This window comes from Lottia gigantea (assembly GCF_000327385.1).
Source record: "Lottia gigantea unplaced genomic scaffold LOTGIsca_40, whole genome shotgun sequence".
Classification (NCBI taxonomy): Eukaryota; Metazoa; Mollusca; class Gastropoda; family Lottiidae; genus Lottia; species Lottia gigantea.
Genome location: NW_008709380.1, coordinates 1,322,931 through 1,345,489, shown reverse-complemented (window position 1 = coordinate 1,345,489; position 22,559 = coordinate 1,322,931). Strand labels below are relative to the sequence as shown.

General features: G+C 33.0%; 1 protein-coding gene across 1 annotated transcript in view; it reads right to left on the bottom strand.

Annotated features, from left to right (window-relative positions):
• The window catches only part of LOTGIDRAFT_163525 (hypothetical protein), a gene marked incomplete at both ends in the record, with an annotated part of 58,364 nt that overhangs the window by 9,735 nt on the left and 26,070 nt on the right, over nucleotides 1–22,559 (bottom strand). The window contains 26 exons of the mRNA XM_009060032.1: nucleotides 78–197; nucleotides 2,691–2,878; nucleotides 3,087–3,171; nucleotides 3,550–3,788; nucleotides 4,043–4,150; nucleotides 4,996–5,051; nucleotides 5,302–5,369; nucleotides 5,618–5,754; nucleotides 6,134–6,241; nucleotides 9,004–9,103; nucleotides 9,368–9,474; nucleotides 9,693–9,747; nucleotides 9,958–10,057; nucleotides 10,250–10,385; nucleotides 10,689–10,805; nucleotides 11,765–11,874; nucleotides 14,821–14,953; nucleotides 16,255–16,332; nucleotides 17,796–17,906; nucleotides 18,075–18,179; nucleotides 18,382–18,504; nucleotides 19,509–19,694; nucleotides 20,856–20,936; nucleotides 21,304–21,354; nucleotides 21,708–21,833; nucleotides 21,999–22,093. Coding sequence (XP_009058280.1) covers nucleotides 78–197; nucleotides 2,691–2,878; nucleotides 3,087–3,171; nucleotides 3,550–3,788; nucleotides 4,043–4,150; nucleotides 4,996–5,051; nucleotides 5,302–5,369; nucleotides 5,618–5,754; nucleotides 6,134–6,241; nucleotides 9,004–9,103; nucleotides 9,368–9,474; nucleotides 9,693–9,747; nucleotides 9,958–10,057; nucleotides 10,250–10,385; nucleotides 10,689–10,805; nucleotides 11,765–11,874; nucleotides 14,821–14,953; nucleotides 16,255–16,332; nucleotides 17,796–17,906; nucleotides 18,075–18,179; nucleotides 18,382–18,504; nucleotides 19,509–19,694; nucleotides 20,856–20,936; nucleotides 21,304–21,354; nucleotides 21,708–21,833; nucleotides 21,999–22,093 — 2,923 coding nt within the window. The remainder of the gene's footprint in view (nucleotides 1–77; nucleotides 198–2,690; nucleotides 2,879–3,086; nucleotides 3,172–3,549; nucleotides 3,789–4,042; nucleotides 4,151–4,995; nucleotides 5,052–5,301; nucleotides 5,370–5,617; nucleotides 5,755–6,133; nucleotides 6,242–9,003; nucleotides 9,104–9,367; nucleotides 9,475–9,692; nucleotides 9,748–9,957; nucleotides 10,058–10,249; nucleotides 10,386–10,688; nucleotides 10,806–11,764; nucleotides 11,875–14,820; nucleotides 14,954–16,254; nucleotides 16,333–17,795; nucleotides 17,907–18,074; nucleotides 18,180–18,381; nucleotides 18,505–19,508; nucleotides 19,695–20,855; nucleotides 20,937–21,303; nucleotides 21,355–21,707; nucleotides 21,834–21,998; nucleotides 22,094–22,559) is intronic.

Here is a 22,559-nt window from a genome sequence, read left to right as displayed (position 1 = left end):
TGTTCTTGTTTTCATATCTGTGAACCAACACCCTTTATATAAAGAACTGACTAAATAAGCAACACGACCATACTTACCCTCCTGGTTTTGTTGGTGGTGATTTGAGGTTAGCTGCAAGTTTATCTGGGTCTTCTTTAGCTGTATCGGTTACTTTATTTAACTCAGTCGTTAGAGATTGAAGATATTCCCATAAATCGCTGAATCAAAAATTAATATTAAGAGATAAGTAATTCTGGGGCACATATTAACCGAATAAATTTACATGTATAATGAAAAACATAAGCATGACTTGAAGATTACAACACCTTTACTAAAGGATTAGCTGGACACTTCTTGCCCTTCCCGTTTCCCTGATTGCGATACTGAATAGATATGAGCAACTCTTATAAATAGTGACATTTTTGTAACTAGACGTGCCGATATCCTTATATCAGACCCGAAAAAAAATGATTTTGTTTTTTTGGGGTTACTTAGTGCATGAGCTGCTACATGTAAAATACACATTTGTTGATATTTGTAATGATAATGATATGTGGAAAGAACAAGATAATACATATTAAATATAGCAGCTATAAGGCTAGGTATTGGTCGACATTCATCTACGACTAGCCATATCTAAAAGCACAGCTCTATCTATTGTCTAGTTCTACGACCAAATATGTACTTGTATGAATGGTATGTTTCCTTCCAATCTTTCCCTAATCACAATACATTAAGCTGCTAACATCAACTTTATCATAATACAGTGTACCAGAAAGGGTCTATTTGGACCGAAACCAACAGCTTCGTGTTTGAGTCTTTCAAGTAATCTTATCTAACATATAATGTAGCATCGGTTGAAGATATGGATAATTTGGATGTTTATTTTGAAAGCCAAAATACCTGTCTGGTACCAAATCACAATCTGCTATATTCATAACGAAAGAAACAACACAGCACTCTTTCAGAGAATTTCATAGCAAAATGTTAAAGAGCAATAGTCCAAAATAGCTAGCATAGGTTAAATCAGCATAGTAAAATTTGAACTACAAAAGCAATAACTATGTTATATTTGGCTATGCTGTTAGTATGAGCAAAATAAATGCTGAAATCTTAATCACAGTAAGTAGCTTATTCCATGCAATTAGTGGCTACTATTGAACACAATACGTAGGTTTACCGTCGGTATTGGTCATGTACAGAAACATCAGCAGCTAAACTGGGGGAAGAAAGGTACAAATAGAGGTTAGAGGTGGATATCAAAGTATATTGGTTACAAGCTGCCTTTACATTGGAGAATCACACAGGCGAGGAAGTAGCAAACCACATTTGACTGTATGGGAAAGGTTTTGTGATAAACATAGCTTGATTGAGAAATAGCGGGTTTAAGAATTGGTACATTTTAGCTGCATATTTCAAGCAAAGAAATGAAAAATTCGTGAAGGTGCGTCAAACATGCAACCTCGCCACTGGATCAAACCCATTTATAAGTTGATAATCTTTTGAAGAAATTTCATACATTATTAAGTGGATACATCACAATGACAAGACAGGGACGGAAATAATATAAATACATATAAACACACAACATTTTGGATGTCACTTCTAATTTGTGAACAGTTCATTGGTGATCAGGCATATTTTTTCAAACCAACTCTCTGATGATGTGAAAAATGGCATTCAACAACGACTTAACAACCAACAACTCTCAAAAGTTTGGAATGGGATGTTACATTTCAGTGAGTATATATTGGAAATAGAAATCATGGTTCATTCGGGTTCAGATCTTCGAGCAAGTCAAACCATAATTAAGAAAGAATAAATATTTTCAATCATTGTGAAACAACAAGGGTAAATATGGGATCCTTGGCTTACCCCATTTGCTCAATAAATTCATTTGACTTATCTCGGCCGAGATTCATACGAATTAGCATTCGTCTTGGAAATAAATAACATGAATAGTTAATTAGAATATGTCCAGAAAAGAAAAACAATTAATAAATCTTTTTTAAACGTAATTCATACACATAGTTTATAATACATTTAATACTATACACTAATATTCAAGCCAATAGAGTAAACCAAAGATCTGATACATCCAAAACATTTATAAAGTACACAAATGACAAACGGAACTTACAAAAGACGAAAAACAAAAGAAACCAGGGTTGAGATAATAAAAGCATACCCGACTGTATAAGTACAGCAATTTACGAGTCATTACAATACATACGATAAACATTTTAAAACAATATTTGAAAAAAAGATCTGGTAACGTGACTTAAATATAAGACAAACTTCTACACTCATGAGCGACATGTTACATCAAAATCTACTCAAATCGAATACACAAAAAGAAAAATGAACCATGCAAAACTGAACTGTGTGATGACCTGACTGGTCTCACCTGCACCAACAAATTAACAAAGGGCAGGAAAAAGGACAGAATGTGACATAAAAGATGAATTAACTAAAAATGAGTACAAAAACGTTAAAACAAGACAACGAGCTGATTAAAATACATTTTCGACATCATTTTTTTATAATTACATGTAGATGATGTATAATGGTAATTCATTACAATGGATGGGGTCACGAAATTCCAAACGAAGCTACGGAGCTGTATTTTAATCAGATGGACAAGACAATCACAAATTAATATTACAAAGGTCGAGTGAAGAATAAGATAGAAGTCAATAGTATAAGCTTACCTATCATGTGGTATTTCACTCGTACTAACATCAACTGTAGCACCGTTACTTTTCATATAAACATGATGTAAACATCTCAGGAAGGGTTTCTTTAATAAATTCTCTACAGCAGGATTATTTAATACCCATAATAAATCTTCCATCGGTAAAATAGTTTGACATAATGACTCTATAAACATATTCTCACCCTAGAATCAAATATTCATCATATATTTTCATCAGAAACCTAAAAAAGGCACTTGCAAGCATGATACAAAACATAGATACTCCAGATAAACCTGATATGATACCGATGGAAGAGGAGGGTAACCTTAGACGGCCCAAAGGCCCTTTGCCCAAACGTTTTGCCTCCTACAAAAAATATATCATAGTTATGGCCCTGGTGCCAGTACGTACCTCTGCACAAGCTGCCAACAGATCCAATAGACTTAATAAGTACCGTAACGTTGATACTCGGTCTGTTAGGGTTAATATCACCTCTCTGAAAGCAGAATGTCATGAACTGTCAACTGAAATCATTTTAACCTTAGTATTATTGAGTATCTCCAGAAGCTCTTAAATCTAAGAAAGTCTAATTTATTAACGCACTACTTTCAAATTTCAAGCGAATAAATGGTTTCAAACTTTTTGATATATTCACAATTGATGTAGCATTTAGTGAAAAGAAATGTTCAACAATATTACTGAAAAGGGAATCGTACATTCTGAAAATCACACAAAGAAAGAAAGAAGCAGCTATTGTTTTTACACAGATAACTGCCAGATGGTCCTTGCCAAACCTCTTTGCATTTAATATCCGTACATATTTACCTGTTCCCCGGGTCGAATGACCTATTATTAAACAGTTGTGGACACCTACCTCTCTTCTTGGGTTGTATCCAAAACAAATGCAACTTTTTTGTAGTTCTGCATGATATATTTCATAACAAACGCTTGATTTCTTTTTAAAGTTAAACCAGTTCCAGTGACTTTAACTATCATTCCTAACAGATCTAGAAACTCGGGACCTCTCTCTTGTAATTCCGCTGCTCTATTTACAACTTTCTGTATTTGTCGTGGGTTTATTTTCAGACATGTGTTTTGGTTTCCAGAAAACACCTACAATGGTAGAATTGATAACTTTTTATTCGAATGCCTTTGAATGTTTCTGACGTCTCTACCACCTCACGGGTCTTGGGAGATGTCAAGACACCGGAAGTAGCATCATAGACTATTAAGAACTTCCATTGATGCCATTGTAGTGATAATATTTGCCAATCAGATTTCGAAATTCAATTAGTGGCAAAGCTCGTGGTGGACACCTAGTGGTGGACCCTTTTATGGAATTAACTAAACATTACTGCTGTACATACCTCCCTCAAGGCTATAGCCAGATCGGATTCAACAACTCGTACTTCTAACAAGACATCAAGTCTTTCAAATATATAAAATTGTACTCGTTCATTTTCCCTGGCTAGTAACTTTAAAAGGTAGAGAGTCTTCTTAAAAACTGAATTCATACCACTGTATTGTTCCTGCAGATGAAACTTAGATGAAAAAAGAGCTGGAATTAAAGGCATGCAATAGGTGATAGTGATAACAAACAACAGGACATAGAGGGGTAAATAGTGAAAAGTAGTGAAGGGAGGAGGTTGACATGCTATTAGTAGGAGGGGTCAGAAATATTTTGTCATTGATTGACAGGAGAGGGTTAATATAAGAGGTGGAAAGATATTGGCACATTAAGGCACCATTAGAGGACTGAAGAACGGCTATGCATACAATGCCGATAGGGTTTAATATTAGTATGTCACTATATCTTACTAAAGAGAAAGAGTACACCATACAGGATAGAAAGAATATAAGAAAGATATGGGGTTAATTCATTAGAGAGTAGAGATCGGAAATTGTCATCATGCATCGTGTGATATATTTTGAGGAAATATATACTTTAGATGAATACGTCCTCTAATTATTGACATGGTTTTCTCAAAATGAAAAATGAGTTTCATCTTCCAGTAGAACTGAGATTTTGTCACGAATTAAATATGAATTTCTAAACTTCTAACTAAAATGGTTGGATTTGGATTTGTATTATATCCAATCAGAAGTAAAAATGGAGAGAAATCAGAAGTAAAAAATCACAGGAACGGGTCGAAATTTGTTTTCTGTACTTTTTTGTCTCGATCGTTGCGTTTGAGAGGTTAGTAAAGTAAAGTTGTTTCATATCATTGTAAACTAACAAGGCAGTGGAGTTCGCGAAATAATTAGAGGACTCTATTCCTGCAAGTGAAAGCAATAGGTATATATATAATACTACACTTACAAATAGTTTGATATCAATATCCTGTACAAGAATATCAAATAATATATGTAATATACCTGAAAATAATAAAGTAGTAGGTTAACAACATAGTAATAGTTTTTTCTGCTTGTACTTCTGTTTTGATAAGTTTTAATTTTAACGCCATCAAGATCAGGAAGAATCCTGGACATACAAGAGACAGAAACACAAAATCAGGGATAACTGCTTCAGTAGAGAACAAATGTATCATTCTTCAGAATTAAGATGTGATGGCTTGGTGGTTTTGTTTCGAATCGCTCAAGGTTATACTCATTTAATTTGTCTTACCATTACTAATCAGTATATTTTGATTCATTGGATGTGGTTCATCTGGCGTCATGGGTAGATGACAGAACCTAGAATATATAACAAGTTACATGATACCAGTATTTCCTCCCTTTTACCAATCTGATCTAATAACTGCATACGATTTTTACATTAAGTTCATTGATTAAATCAAGTCTGCCATGTTCAATGGTTATTTTGTATTTTGTATTTCGGATTTCGGGTTTAGTATTCCGGTCTGGATGGTGAGTTCTTAGGGTTTTTCTCTTGGTATATAGTGTTATAGAAGATGGGTGATGACGTATTTCGCAATACTCACTCTGCCATGTCATCTAATATACTACACATTAATTTGACTTGTTGATCATCTAATTTAGCTCTAGCCAACCTCCTCAATAATGGCAAATTCTTTAAAACTTCTCGATGGACTCGAGCCGAATCTTGAGTAAGTAGTACCTATAATTATATTCAAATGCGAACACTATATCATTGATACAAATATTGCATTATCGTGGCCTGTGCTGAAATAATGCAAGTCTTGAGTAACGTCAGAAGTGAAATTTTATATGGAAAAACTATATATCGCTATTAACTTTATCGTAACGAAAAAATATGAACACATCCGACAAACCAAAAACCTGGTCTATGCCTCAAAACATTAGTACAAGTTACGTCCCTTGGAACAGAAAAATGTTTTACGTCCATCTTTAGCTATTAAATGTGAGTTTTGTTTATGAGTTTTTTATAACGTTTCGCAGGTGGTACTCGTGAACATCATCAGTCCAAAATGTAGATGAATATCTTTCAACATCGTAAATCTTTAATTAATACTTACCACAGCTTTAGTAGACAATTTAAACATGTTAGTTTTAGAAGAATAAACTTTATTTAAAATATTTAAAGATTTGGTGATCATCTTGTTATATTTATACTGCGATAAATCCTGAAATGTAAACAATTATTTCAAACTATTAGCAATAAGTTATTGTGTCCACTTTCACAAGCTTATTGAATTTGAGCTCAACTCTGAATAGTACTGCAGCAAGTGTCGCTTGCAGAAGATCTGATGCCAGTCAGCCCCTGTTTCGCTGTATAATGACGGTGGCGTTGTCCGGTGGATTGTACAGTACGGAATTGCCCATACAGTAAAAGACTAAAGAAAGGAATCTTGTCCGCGCCAAGTATTGAGGTGTACGTTGAATATTCGCTTTATCGACACTGGAACTCATCTATTTGCAGATGTGTCAAAACTATTAACATGACCATCGCATTACTTAGTGCCCAACACGCTTTTTAAGTCCCCCCCCCTCCCCCCTCCCCACCCCGGGATTTTTTGTTTTTTTTATTTATTGTTCATCAAATCGAATGGTGGTGACGCCGAAAATATGAGCAAGTCTTTATCTCATCACCAACCAATAACAAAGAATAATTTGTATTAAAACAAAATGATTTCCATGCTTAATTGAGAAAATTATAGAAATAAAAAATATTCCATATCCGTTCTCGTAAGGATTTAATATCTCTTCTATTAATTGGAATCGATTCATAGTCATCCGTTGTTTACTATAACTAATACCAAAGGTTTAGTCGTTAATCCTTTAACAATATACTATTCCTACAGGCCATTCCTGTCTCTTGGAGCCAAATAATGTACACAATTTGTATCAATATTTTGTTTTTATCAATTTAATAACATTGGTAGTAAGGCAATCTAATATTCACAGTTTGATGTACCGGGTCTATTGGGGACGTTTCGTACTCATTTAGTTGATGAAACAACTCAACCTAATACTTAGTAATACTTGCATTATCTTTCTTACGTGAGAAAGAATAATTACTGTATGGCATACTATAGGGATCAAACTACTATTTTATCATAGTAATAGTTATTAGTATCCATACAATGCGGAAGTATAGATATAGTTGATTAAACTACTTTTATCTAGAACTTTGAAAGCCACAATTCCACCATAGCGTGCAGAGTAAAAACCTGATCAGCTTCAATAAAAAATACTTTTCCTGTTTGCTATGGCTCTAAACAAAGGGAATTCTCGGAAGCGATTGCTCTACACTACGATGGAAATTCTGGAGACACAGTTAATTCGTCAGTAAATTATAAGTGTCCACAGTTTTGTTTTTTTGCACGACACGAATTGTTAAAATACGAAATCCAAACACACTGTCATATTGCCCGATTTTGGGCTTCGCTCTCCCACATTTCCTTTTGAGGCGTCCACTACTCTATAATTATTACATTATTCCCCCGATTTGGCCATTCTTTTAACGAAATTTTTGATTGACGGAATTGTTTTGCTTGTACGGATTTTTATTCTTACTTTATCAAGAAACTGGTTAACTTGAAATTAACATCATCTAAACAACTATGTAGATTCTAATGTAGATTACATTTATGAAGAAATTCATAAACCGAAACCTTGTAATGCTATACTAAGCATGTTTGCGTGTGCGTGTAGCTAACGATTATTATTATCATAAGCTGAAAGTATCATATTCAAGTAATGGATCAAACAATTAATATAGTTATTACTTCACAAATCAGGTCGTTTGATATTTGAACCTTAAAGTAAATTGTTCAATTTGTCTTCCCTTGTTAGCGTTAATTGGTCTTGGAGTTTATTGAGTAATAACGTACTACGGGTGTCGTAAAAATAAAATGAGAAAAGGCAAGAATGTTGGTCAGTAGATTACAATGTCGTAAAGTCGCTGATTGTGGTTATTTTGATGGAGTTCAATGACTGTTGCAATTTCAGATTGCACAGAGGTGGCTGCTTGAAAAACAGCAAAACCGTTCTTGAGTTCTTGCTACACTGCAATATCTTGGAGGTAAATTAGAATCGTTCAAGATATTATACTTTATTGGCAGCGATTATATATTGCACTATTCTTAGTTTCTGTTTTCATGTCTACCGTTCGATAAATCTACTTTAGTTCATTCCACTGACTTAAACATCGTTAAAATTATCTTAGGGTTGATTGTATTCCCTAACAGCTTAATCTTGACCTATTTTGTCTACAATTCGTCTGTAAAGTTGCATGATAAAAATCAAAGAGTGGTTTGTGTAATCAAGAGAAATTGAAAAAAGACGAAATTTATTTTTGTGAATTACATAAACCAACAAATTAAAGTCGACTTCAATCAACTTCGATTCATAATCATCAAAGATGGGATTTTTTGTAAAAAGATGGAATAATTGAAATTAGAAATTCAGATTGTGTTCTAGACTGAACTTGGAAGAGATCAATATTCTGCTAGTGGTCGGTAAAATACAGCTTGTATTCGGCTATAAAGTAACATGATTACAAGCATGTAGGAGTGTTCTTATTAATTTCTGATTCCCGCAAATTCTCTGCTATTTTATGCATGATTTCTTTCTATTTTTAGGGTGCAGCAAGCAGGTTTTCTTGATATCTGAGAAATATGAATCAAGCGATCAAAGTGTTGTAATTAAGAGGTTATCTAGTATAAATCTTCTTTCGAAGTATTACACAAATCGAAGTCTCAAACGCTTGATTTACAGAATCAGTTTTCAGATAATCTTGTGTACAAGAATTGTGAAAACATCTGATCGGCTTCGAAGTACAATGAGTGTAAATTCTGTACATCCTGGTTGTTTCATTCTAAACATAAAACAACAATTACAGATGCATAGAATTGAATAATATTTTGTGAATATCATTACTTACCATCAGGATTTTAGTCAATAATTCCACGTCAAATATGGCTGATGAATTGAACATGTCTCTTAATTCTTTTATAATCTGTCGTTGTTTCTTTAACGCTTTTCTGCAATATCAATAGGAAGGTATTCAAATCGAATGGACATACCCGACATTCAAATGATTATGACTGCAAAGTTGATAATGTGAGATCTTATGAAATATATGCATGTCTGAATTCATGAGAGTGTGTAGCGATAGAGACACAGTGCCACTATCAGATATCTGACGCTTTGTGAAATCTGAGGCCCTCTCTTCAATCATAATAATCTTTTCCCATAATTCTTTAAGCAATAACAATAAATATAACATTCGAATACAGCCAACTTACTTTGATTGGTCATGAGGATTAAACTGTTCATATAACATGGGTGTTAAAACATTCTGACGTTTTTGAGTAGTTGATATTTCAGCAATTTTAAACTTTCCAACGAAACTCTGAAATTAAGAAACTTCTTATAGACAATTGCAATAGTATACTTCAATGAGGTTCAATTGAACAAACTGTACGAATAATCCAAGAAAGATCATTACCAAGAGATGCTTGACCACAGTCCGTCCGATTGGTAGGATCAACGAAACCTACATTCTTATGGATGTTACTTTTGGTTGTTAAGATCGTGCAATTTCATGAAATAATGAATATGATGTTTTACCTGTAATCTTGAGTTTCTTTGATATGTTAAAAGTAAATCTAATACTTCTAATGCCCTGAAATTACATACAAATATTTAGATTTTCATATCACCATAAACTATAGGCTTACATAACGATGCTTTAATCACGCAATGCCTTTGTTGATCTACTTGTGAAACATGGTGAAAAGGAAGTGGTTCGTGGCATTTTTCTGTTGTAAGCATGATCTATAGAATAAATTTATTGGAAGTTTGAAGCATGAAGAAATGATTGGATAAAACTTACTGGAATTTAGCATTAACAATAGCTAAAGTTTCTGGGCAAACTAAGTATCTATCTACTAGTTGATATTGGGTTACACTCTTCATGGCATCTTTGGAATATCCTGAAATATATTACGTTAATTTATGGTATTCAAAGATATTAACTTAGATAAGCATCATGTTCTTGTTTGTTCTTCAGATTCGGCTGTATTTTATTGCCAATGAGGGGCTAAAGCATTCAACAATTCTATGCATAGAAACATGTCGAAGCTGATGAATTCGAATATGTAAGGAATAAAGATATATCAACCCACCCTTTTCTTTGTCTTGGGGGAAAGGATAATCATGTCTTCCATCTAGAAGGTTTAATAATGGTGGTAGAAGATTCCTGACATCTTCAGCATCCAGATAATATCCAAACTTCACCAGATGATAAAGTAGTCGCAATACCTATATAAAAATACATAGTCATATCAAACAACGTTCTGTTTCGTATTGTCCAATATACTTGCCACAAATATTTCTCGGTTCCTGCCCAATACGCCTGTGAATTTTGGGATTCTGTAAAGATGAACCTAGATTACCTTATTATATCTTAAAATCGAAAAACTATAACAAGAAGCCAAAAGAAGCCCGAATGATCATCAATTGACTATAGTAACACTTGCATCCAAAATAATTTCTGATTCCAAGATTATGCACACGGCTGGACCAAATCATAGATAATGATGCGACCGAATTAAAAAGAAATACCTGTTCTATCAACATATTATGACCTATATTACAAGCTATCATAAAACTGTTATCTCTAAGAAATTCTGCTATCCAATCTCTTAATACAGGGAATATAGCCACCAGTTCTTTGATCACCTACAACAAAATAATACAGGTTCAGAACCACGAGAGATACGTTACTGGTTTGAATATTGTCAATTAAATGAACAAAATGTCACATAACAGATGCAAATATGAACCAAGATCGATTGAGTTTCAAATTCAGGGTTTTTAAGACGCAAATAAGTTATGCCGGTATCCTTATTTGACTTGTTGCCACTAAATGCTTCCATATAAAACTAGGACCTTGGGGTTAGAATCACTAGTCTTCATGACATCATAAGTCAATCTGGATGAACTTCCAGTAATTATCCAGATAATGTAAACATTTTAACATTGTTATTAAAATAACTTTATTTTCCTATTGACATAGACAGCTGAATTTTTCAGCCATAAATTTAACTCTCAAATTTGCATTAAAGGTCGATAGTCTTTAAACAGTTATCCAACATCAGAATCATGTCTTGGTGAAGCCATTTAGAATTTGAAGCGATAGGACTGATGTTTGTGTTCCAGGAATTCAAATCAATTCTGTTATAATCAACTAATGATTATAAAATTGTTCATCGTATGGTCAATGCTTTTCTGTCATCAATTATCCAATTGTACGAATATAACTGTAAAGACGAGCATTGCAATTGATAACTGCCCATTCATACAACTGGACAGCTGATATTTCACCTCTGAGGATTTTGAATTCATCCCCGGAGGGTGCACACTGACCCCTGTTTACAAGCATTGTCCTATACCTGTGGATAACGTTGGGTATATATTTAGATCGATCAATGAACTTGCATTTGCATTGGAATTATAAGGTTTTCCTATTAACTTAAAGATCTATCTTTGGAATATCCTGGCAATTCTTCTATAAGGATTGTTAAATTTAAACAAATCAGTCTGAATGAAAAATGAAGACCTTATTTCACACGATTGTTATGATAAAGCAATGACAGATCACATAAATCAACCTAAATGTCTTGAATTAAAATACTTACAAAATCCCCTTGGCTCTTTTCTTCATCTTTAGAACCAACATAATCATAAACGAAGCAGATGTTCGGATGATCTAGTACGGAATAGTTATTACCAACGTCCACAAACAAACCTGAGAACAAATAAAACCAATCAAATAATAGCCGGTTTCAACTATTTATAGTCCCGTTAAATTGGGAATTAAGGAAATGAAATTAAAGGAAATAGAGTTTTACGTCCTACTTTTCTGTGGGAATTAAGGAACGCTGACCATTGGTCCTTCGTATTTCGCAATATATATGGACTTAGATTTACTAGGGATAACAGTCAAAAAATGACTATTATTCAGTTGCATACAACTCTCCGTCAATTGGAAGGAACTTTGGATATAGTTCAAACTGCTTAAAAGGCCAATAAGGAATTAATCATTTCTTCCCGGACGTTATTGATGCATTTGTTGCATTGACATGAAGACACGTTTTCACTTCCTCAAAAGAACCGATGAAAAGTAGGTCAAATTCATGTTTCCTCTTTGGAAAGCATCTACACAATTTCAAATACTTCTCTCGTCAATCAGGAAAAATTGATTATACCTCAAATTTATATTATATTGAAGATTTAAAGTTGATTTGAAAGGATGATATAGCCAATATACTATGGTATAAATTGGGGATATCAGCCATATACTCCAGCTATAAAGAAGGATATCAATGCACCAATCTCGTGCAGAAAGATATTGAAAAGGCATTTAAGAATGTTTATAGATATTGTAGTATTCTATCATGTGTTTAAGAATAGCCATGCAATTACTGTAAGGATTCCAATATCATCAATCAAATCATTCCTTTTAAAACTGATCTTTATGATATATCTCACGTCTTCTCGACTTGTTGATATTCTCCACATCGCATGTCTACACCTTCTTCTTACATAAAGTACAGCATCATTGCGATTCTGGCCTTTAATTTTCGAATGGAGATGAAAGAGCCGAGAGCGGTACAATTTAAGGCCATGATTTTACTGGTTCGTTGTGTAAATCTTGCTTATTGTGACACGGACTATACGAAAATTCATGCTTGGTTTTCAGCCTGCGTTTCCTTTTTTTCAGGCAACATGGTCTTGCTGTAAGTTAATTGCAATGCCAAATCAACAACTTTAAAGTAGAGAGTATCCCTATACAAAACGTACAATTAAAGCTTTCCAGCAAGTGGGTTAATATGTTTTAATTACAGCATCGAGCAATAAACTTATGAAAACATTGGTGAGTGTATTGTTCATGAAGTATTATTCTACTCTAGTGTCTGTAGCAAAGTCAATATACATCCATTCTGATAAAACCAATTGTTAATTTGAATGGAATCGTTTAATAATTCAATGGTATACAGTTAGTATAGCATTGGAGTGAACGATATAGATCTAGTATAATTTAAACTGTCTAATTCTAAAAAGGGCTGATTAAGTGGAAATGAGATTTCTCAATTCCAATCATTATTTTTTAAATCAAGTCTGTTTATTTATACCCATAGAAATGTTTACCAACGGCACCAATAACAGTAAATAATTCCATAGAATTTGGGCATCATACCATATGCACGAAAGTGTCAAAACATCCATTGTGTTTTTCAGAAAATGAATTATCTTTGAAGTAACATTTATGCACTAGTTAATAGCTTAATAACTGTATTAACTGTAATAGCGTCTAGATAGGTATTGGTTCATTCATTGATCATAGAAATTTTTGATTTGATAATTGGGAGAAATCTGAAATTGTGTCTGGGGTTTTTCTTGATATCCTTGACTTCCATTGATTTTATCAGGTAACTCAATGAAATACTTGACAGAAAAATTGTCTGCTATAAGATTTTTTGTGCAAAGCGCTAAGTTAAATTGTTTTGATTCATATGTAAGATCTAAAATCAGATTCTAATCTTCTGCTAATTTAAAGATCTAGAGATTAAATATTTCCAAAATTACGAACATTAATTAACCACTAGCTCCCAATACACCATACGAACGAAAAGTGTAAACATCCAATGCCTATGATTTTACACGTAAAAAGGCTACTAACTGAGATGCTTGAAATCCTCTAGATATCGTCTCAAGATATGGTATTTTTGATTAATATACAACGTTAAAACCATGTATTCTTGCTTTTTCTTTAAATCTGATTAGTGTTTTAATGACGGTATAAATATTCACAATATAACGGTTTATAAAGTACCTCGTGAAATTATCAATATTGATAGTGGAGGCGTATTTACAATTTATTCTCTTACAGCTCTACATATTGATCCAAGTGTTAAAAGGAACCATTATATCTACAAATTGCTCGGATTTACAAAGAGATAATCGCTGATGCCAAATGCAGTCAAATGGCGTAACTGAAGGTGAGAGGGCTATTTCTGTCTGTGTCTAGTTTGGGATTCGCAATGTGTAAATATATGCCAAGGCCGCTATATCATACAAGTAAGTTAATGATATGGAAAGATCTGAGCTATCACAATATTATTATAATGATATGATTGCTATAGCGTTATTATGATCAATATGGAACTAGCTGATAATTATGTCATTCTTCTGTCATGTAACAGGGTGGAGTGTAGAAGAGTTGATTCATTTAGGAATCATTTTAGAGAAATACAATTTATCTTACAAGGCAGAGATCTTCTATAATTATACTTTAAATGAGCACATTCATCCAATTTTGAAGGAAGAAAGTAAATATGTTGTGATTCAGTGGTATGGTAAAAAAAAAGAGGGTATTATGGAGAAAAAAGTTGTTAGTTGTTGCTGTTGCTCCAAGCACTAGTTTTAAACCTAAACTTAATGTATTCAGTAATCTGATTTAATAATCTTTAAAATCGATATCAAATGTGTTTGTATTACCAATCAGTTCAATTTCTCTTTTAAAATCTTGATTTTCTCTTAAGTAAATGTTTATGAAACTGATGCTGGTTTTTGTCCATTGAGACTGGAAGGTAAAATATGAAATATGTTCCTTCGCACAAAACATTGGAAAATCCATTATTCAAGATAAGTTAGAAACACAAAAATTGGCAGAAAAAATAGGCCTACTTACTTGTCGTAAGGTCACAATATTTAGCTCTAATGGCATCTGGTAAAATGTCGGATCGCAAACTCAAGAAGGTTTCTTCCCAAGTTAAATATCGCAACTCTTTAGTGATGATATTAGAAGCATAATCATTACGACCCTGAAAGAATAAAGTAAAAATAAAAAATATCATTGAAATTGGGTCCAGTTGAAAACAAACCTGAATTGACAAGGGAAAATGGTAGTACACTTTCAATTATCTTTATCTTAGTGTGCTAGATCTACATAATGTTCTGAAAGTTTCTGATATCTACTGCATGGTTGTAACAATGGCCATTCATTTAGAGTTTGAATACTAAACCAATTCCACAAAATATATTGCACACAAATATTTCATTGATTCAGACTTCAAGTACTAAAGAACCAAGACTTAAGAAAGTTTTATTCTCAAGAGACAGACAGCCCTGATTATCTATTATGAGGGATTTTGATGATGAGGTTACCAGGTTTAATTGTCTGCCGAAAAATAACTAATTGAAAAATTTCTTGACATTTGAACCGCAAACTTAAACAAGTTTCTTTTTAAGTCGGATGTCGGAGTTTGGTAGTTAATGAAATAACCAGATTGAATGGAAGGGAATCAATAAACGAATGCTATGATTATCAACCCGTGAAATTTCCTGGTAGTGTTTCCATATCAGTTGTCAAGAAGCTTAGTTATGTGCCGGGAAGCGTCAGTCGAGCATTCCATCTCAATGTCCGTGATTTGTTTAGGAATTGTGGAATTACAAACTTTATTGAGGAATCAATAACAAAAAATAACTTTCTTAAACCTACATTGTGTAATGGCTATAGAATAAATAAAATTATTGCCACAGTTTGTTTGGTATTCATTTGATATTCCGGTGTAGAATTCTGATTGAAGGGAAGTTTTACGAGCTCTATTAATAAACTAATAATAAAAGTCTCTGTAACAATAGTTGGTAAGTTGATTTGGATGGGTGATTCTGAAAGCCTCGCCATACTGATTTTGCTTGTGAGATTTCGCAAGGTGGGATTATTTTACAAACCAGAAAATTGATTTTCTCTTGGATAAATCACCATTTCCGCTTGACGAATTTTAAAAAACAAAGTCCAACAATGTGAAATATATCTGTCAATTCATAAATGAGTGAAAGTCCAAACATTACAGCGTAACACATGATTAATAATGCCCGTTTGCAAGACAATCTCATCCGTATTGCATATATGGCAAAAAATGAAATTGGATTGAAACTCCAGCATATCAAAATGAATCACTTCACATAATTAAGATAGGATTGGTTTTATTCAAAGTTATCCCAGATATTGACGGAAAACATCAAAGGAAATACCAACGTTATGTTATTGAAGAAAAATGATCTGGTTTGTTTTATTTACGAATTGTGTTAATTAGAAATGATAGGGAAAAAAGAAACTTACATAACTCAAAGCTTTGTAAAGATCTAGCTGGTGAATCAGAAACTCGTGTTGGTCTTTATTATAATAGGGATTGGATTCCTGCAATCAAATAAACATCGTATATCATTATATAATAACTTCGATAATTATGGACAATTAATGCAAGATGAAATAACTCACATCAAAACGGGATATGATAACAACGCCTCCATAGTTATGGAAGAATATCATATTTCAATGAATAAAACTACTGTTATTCATAATTCTATAAAGGAGTTGTTTCAGATGATTGTAACAGCAAAAGCTTCCTTGGCTTGCATCTGTCCCTACGGTATCAAATATAATCTAACTATTGCTTGCAAAAAGTGAGATAAATCTTGAAAGGTTACAAAACACAAAACGCGTCACAATTACATATCATGTCATGGTCATGTCAATAAAAAAAAAACAAATGCTGACGATCCGAACCGCAAAACAAAACCCGAAATCAAAAACAACATTTCGATGAAAAACATTGGCAACAGCTAATGAACTTTTCACATGACTAAGTATATCAGTTTCATTTCACGTTTCACTTTTTTAAAGTTTCAGGCTTATAATCAAATCAAAATTTTTGACTTTTACGGAAATTGTATAAATAATACAACATGATACCGAAGTCAGCCTTGAAAATTAGCCTTCTTTCTGTCTGTAGAACGTAGTGTAATACTTCAACTAGGACAATTAAAAGACCATAAATCAAACAGATTTGAGACAGATTTTTATTCTAGAGGAAATCAAATAATTATATATTCATCTCACAATACCGCGGCTAGACTGTTACCTAGATGTTACGATCGAATACTACTTTTCTTTTTCTCTGTCAATAGACGTTACATCAAATAGTATTCACTGATTGATTCAATACGACATGGTAAGTAATGGACTGAATGACTTGAGTCACACGAAAGCTGAGAACAACCATGGGAAAGGCTGCACCTTGTCACTTTGAAGCCGAATAATAAATGACATGGTTAAGACTATTAGTTGTGCACCAATTCTGCAAGCATTGGTACAATGGAAGGGAGTAATATATCTTTTCGCGCTAGGAATATTCGCAACAGAAATGTAACGGTGGATGTGATATCAAAATATGAAAGTTTAGCTTAAAAAATAAGGATTTGTATGTACACATTAAACATATGTTATCTGTTGTTTTCATCAAAAGATGTAAAATGAGAATGAATACGCTGCACAAATATTGTTCTTAATGGTACAACATGACAGCTGGTTTCCTTTAATAAGTTTTTTTTTCTGATTTACTAAACAAACATCATAAGATGATTCAATAGCTGTTATTATTATGGCTTTTGTGAAAATTAGTGGTAAATGATATATTATAATATCATATAACTCTGTCTGCCAGATTCAGTTGAACATATCCAATCCTGTAAACAATCCTTAAGTCAGGTTCAAGTCGTATGCAGTATGTTATACTATGATAATGTTTGAAAAGGCGGTATTAACGCGCTTATGATTTATTACCCATTATGATTAGATATAACAATAATTTTATGACTTACATCAACAAATTCGTGTAGTGCCATCCAGTCTTGTCCATTAGATGTAGATAAGTAGAGTATATTGGGTTGTCTGTTGATATCCTGTCCCCTGGCAGTTAAATATACACCTTTCTGTAATAACAACACACAAACGTTCTTAATAAATTCTGTGGCATCTTATACTTGAATATTATTGGTATTATATCATGATATAATATATATTTTGATTAGAAGTGGAATTGATGCTGCTAAGGGCATATTTGTCGTCCTAAGTACTATATATTCAGCCTCGCCTCTTACCTTTTCACATTGTAACCATCGTTTAACTATATACGACTGGTTGTTGGGTATAGCTATATCATCACATACACATAATACATGTAGTAGATCTAAAAACCGGTAATTCTACAAGAAAAAATATTATACAAGTTGATTGTGATATTTTTTTTTATCATAAAGTATAGTATACAAAATGGGAAGTAATATGATGCACATATTCCATTGTTTGGTCTTTGAAGGCGCCACCTTGTGCGTATGCTCATAAGGTTACTAATGGATAAAGCATAGTATCGAGTGAACAGAAAAGTATAAGGAAGTTCCATGTTACCTGTGATGTTTGTAGTAAGGAAACGAACTCGTCTATCTGAGAATGAGTTATTCTATCAACAATTTTTCTCTTATCTCGTATTAATTCCACTATCATCTGAGCTACATTTAATCCTATACCACCCTGTTAATAGAATTCAAGCATCGGGTTGAAATATTCAGACATTGATTTGAAATATTCAGACATTGGTTTGAAATACCCAGACATTAGATTTAAATATCCAGACATGAGATTGAAATATCCCGATATTAGATTGAAATATTCAGACATTAGATTGGAACATACAGAAATTTGAATATATTGACATTAAATTGGAATATCTTAACATAAGATTGAAATATCCCGATATTAGATTGAAATATCCCGATATTAGATTGAAATATCCAGACATTTGATTGGAACATACAGAAATTTGAATATATTGACATTAAATTGGAATATCTTGACATTAGATTGAAATACCCAGACATTAGATTGAAATATCCAGACATTGGATTGAAATATCCAGACATTGGATCGGAATACACAGAGATTGGAATATCTTTACATAAGATTAAATTATCCACTGGATATATTCTTTGTTGAAACATTCAGACATTTGAATGTAACACAAAGAACTTTGATTGTAATATTCAGACATTGGATTGAAATATTCAGACATTGGATTGAAAAATTCAGACATTGGATTGAAACATTCAGCCATAAGATTGAAACATTCAGACATTGGATTGAAACATTCAGTCATAAGATTGAAATATTCAGACATTGGGTTGAAATATTCAATCATTAGATTTAAATATCCAGACAATGAACATTGGTTTGAAACGTCCAGACATTGGTTTGAATATCCCAACATAAGATCACAATGATTATGTTTCTCAAAACCTGACATACAGACAGTTTTTTGATCGGAAGAAGCAAACGTTTTGACAGGAGGGCAATTTTCAAATTTTGTTGAGAGTTTCAGACGACCATTGGCAGAGATAGAATATTACCTTCTCTCAAAAATTTCTTTTATTTAGAAGACGTCACTCAAAATGATGAAAGCGTGAACAGAATTGTCTGGATTTTTTTTAGTCACTGAAATGACTGGTATAAAATTCAAGAAATTATTTTTAATGTCTTACCTTTTGAGTAAATTGTGTTTGGAAGAAGTCAATATATTTGGCGAAATAAAGGGCATTTTTTCTACTCTTTCCTATCATGTAGGTATAAAGCGTGTCGTAGGCTTCTTTGAAAACTTGGATTAAGTTAGCTTCATCAGGAACACCATTCAATGGACATTGTAATATCTTCACCAATAAATCTATGACCTAATTGTGATATATATACATATATATGAAATGATGTTACATATGCAGTTTTATATCATACTCATACTTTTTTTGTCCATTGTATGTATGGCAGGTCTTACGACTTGAAAAAAAAAACCGTTAAAACCAATGTAGTAGATATGAAGTCTAATAACTATCCTGGATCATTCAGTGAGAGAAAGAAATGGCATATGCGTTACAGAAATTGGCCATCAAAACGATTAACCTTGGCTTCAGAGATAACCCTAGCAATAAAGAGATAGGAAACGAGCTGGTTTTATTGTTGATAAAAATGGTCCGCTGACCAAAGAGCGTCGTGTTCGAGAAGTTTTAATATTAGAACCAGTGAAATGATCTACTTAAGTGTTAAATGTAATAAAAAATCAGTGGTGAGGTTTATTTAAAGAGAGCAATGTAAGGCTAATTAACAAGCCGAGATTCTATTGATTGGCATCATTCTTATTCCATACAAAATTCACTTTATTTACACTCTAGTAAATATACCAAAATATCGATATAGTACCATAGTACTGTCAATTGTCTACATTTCAATAGTCACATTTTATTAACAAGGCGTGAGTACCCAGTACCTGAGATTTCTATTGACTTTCTGTAACCTATAATATTTGTTTACTAGGTGTGTGGCTGGATAATCAAGATTTATTATTATTCACCACGTTAGTCAGACGACAATTTTAATGGATGTTTAACGTCAAACTTAACGAGCTGCCCCAGGCCAGGTAGATTATATCAATAATACAAAATATCCCAAACTGCACCTTGTGACGTCATCCGTATTTATTTTGAACATCAATGAATAAATTTTTCTGCTTTGTGGACTCAACACAGTCATGCCTTTTGACAAATGGTTGGCAAGTTTGTACACAATGCAAGGAAGATACAGAATCTCTGAAATTTGAATCAATATATCCTAAAGAGCTAAATACCGATATATAACTCCATGGTTTATTGCCTGTATCTAGACTAATCTATCATCTATTAAGTCTGTATTTTAAAAGCAGACGAACAAAAAACACAATTATGCCCATTGGCGCAATTAGGATCTGGGATGGTCATAGAATACAATGCCTCCATGCTAAAGAATAGTGTCATTTACACATAAAAGTAACCATATGGAACATTGCCCTTAAAGACACTAACCCGTAAATTTCTCATGAGTTTTTGGCGGTTTTTACTTGTTAGACCTTGCACAAACATAAACTTCCGTAATTCTTCCATTGCCTGCAATAAACAGTAAAATATTTCAAAATAGCGACTGTGGAATCATAATGGCTGGGTCTAAAAGGTAGTAAAAATTAAAGATAACACAGATATGTGTTCATTGTTATAATGTGAATTGCAATTATCGTTTACCTGAGCATGAAACGCTAGGTATAGAATTGAAAACAGTCAATAAAAGAGCATTATTAAATAATTATTAGAAAATAATGGTATATTATCATTAAATGTTAAGTCTCCTGAGGAAATTGTGGTGGTGTTTTAGTCTTTAGAAATATTTTGTTTGGTTTTTAATGGTTATAACTAAGTGCCTAAAACTCTTTCAGTAACTAAGCGTATTGTTCTAGTGGTGTTATTAATTTCCACTTACCGTTAAAGTCTGATGGGTTTTCTTGGCATTCAGTATATGACCTTCGGCCCGCTGCATGAAATAAAGAGAATTGCGTCTGAATATGCATATGTTATGTAAATAGATTTAATCAACAGTAATTCATCAAAATCAAAAAATTATTAAGAACTAATGGAATTCGAGTTCATTTTCAGCGACAAAATACCACCAACTGCACTATTCAGATAAGCAAACATACACAATAAATTTGAAAAACATTAATCGTTCTGAACGTATTTGCATTTTGTAACGGAAATTCTTGGAAATAATTTGTAAGAAATATAGAGTGTACTTTATTCATCAAAGAGAACCATTGGTGCCGACAGGAAAGGCTTTACCATTAAGTCAAACCAGGTGCAGTTTTTTATATCCACAACATTACTTACGTCATAAATAAGTGAAAGAAGACAAGGTACCATTCCTGAGACATAATTAAAATCATCCACAAATTGTTTTTCTACAAATTGAATCGTGAAAGCATCATCATACATGCTCTCACCACTTGCTGCTACCTGTAAACACATTTAAAATGGTTCTAAAATTGGACTTTAAGGAATTGTTAGCAACGTATAATTTACGAGGTAAGAGACATTTTTCAATAGACTGGAAGGCTTTTGGTGAAAATTGAGAAAGATGGCATATTATATACTTATTTGTTTGCGATAAAAAGAACAAACCTGTCGAACTTGAGCAGTATCCCATCTTAAACCACGCATACTCTGATCTGTAGTGTCATCAATATGGCGGAATTGCTTTCTGATATAATCTTCATCTGAAATGTTGATATAACCCATTAAATGACATGTCCCACGACCTCACACTTCATCGCAACTGACAATGGTGGATAACCAACAGATAAAAGCGGATTATCCTCTGACTTGCAACGGCCATTGGCGGATAACCCTCTGGTATGCGACTGACCAATTTCTGGTTTGCATGTCTGATGTAAGATATATGGAATTAAACATCAATAACTTTAATAGTCTAGTCGTCTGGGTTCTGTGAATTTCCGTAATACGGTATTTGTGCTCAAGGGACGAAATGTGCTTTTAAATATGGAACAAAACTCCAGAAAAAAACAATTCTGGCCTCAGTTTGCTGCTGCTGGAATTATAATATTCTTTTTTAATTGGCTTGTTTGATCATAAGTTTAAAACAACTTTTATCGCCTAGACATTTTACTGTTTTTATCGATAGTAATCATGTTTTCAGAGAAGATTGTAACTTGTTTGTCTCAA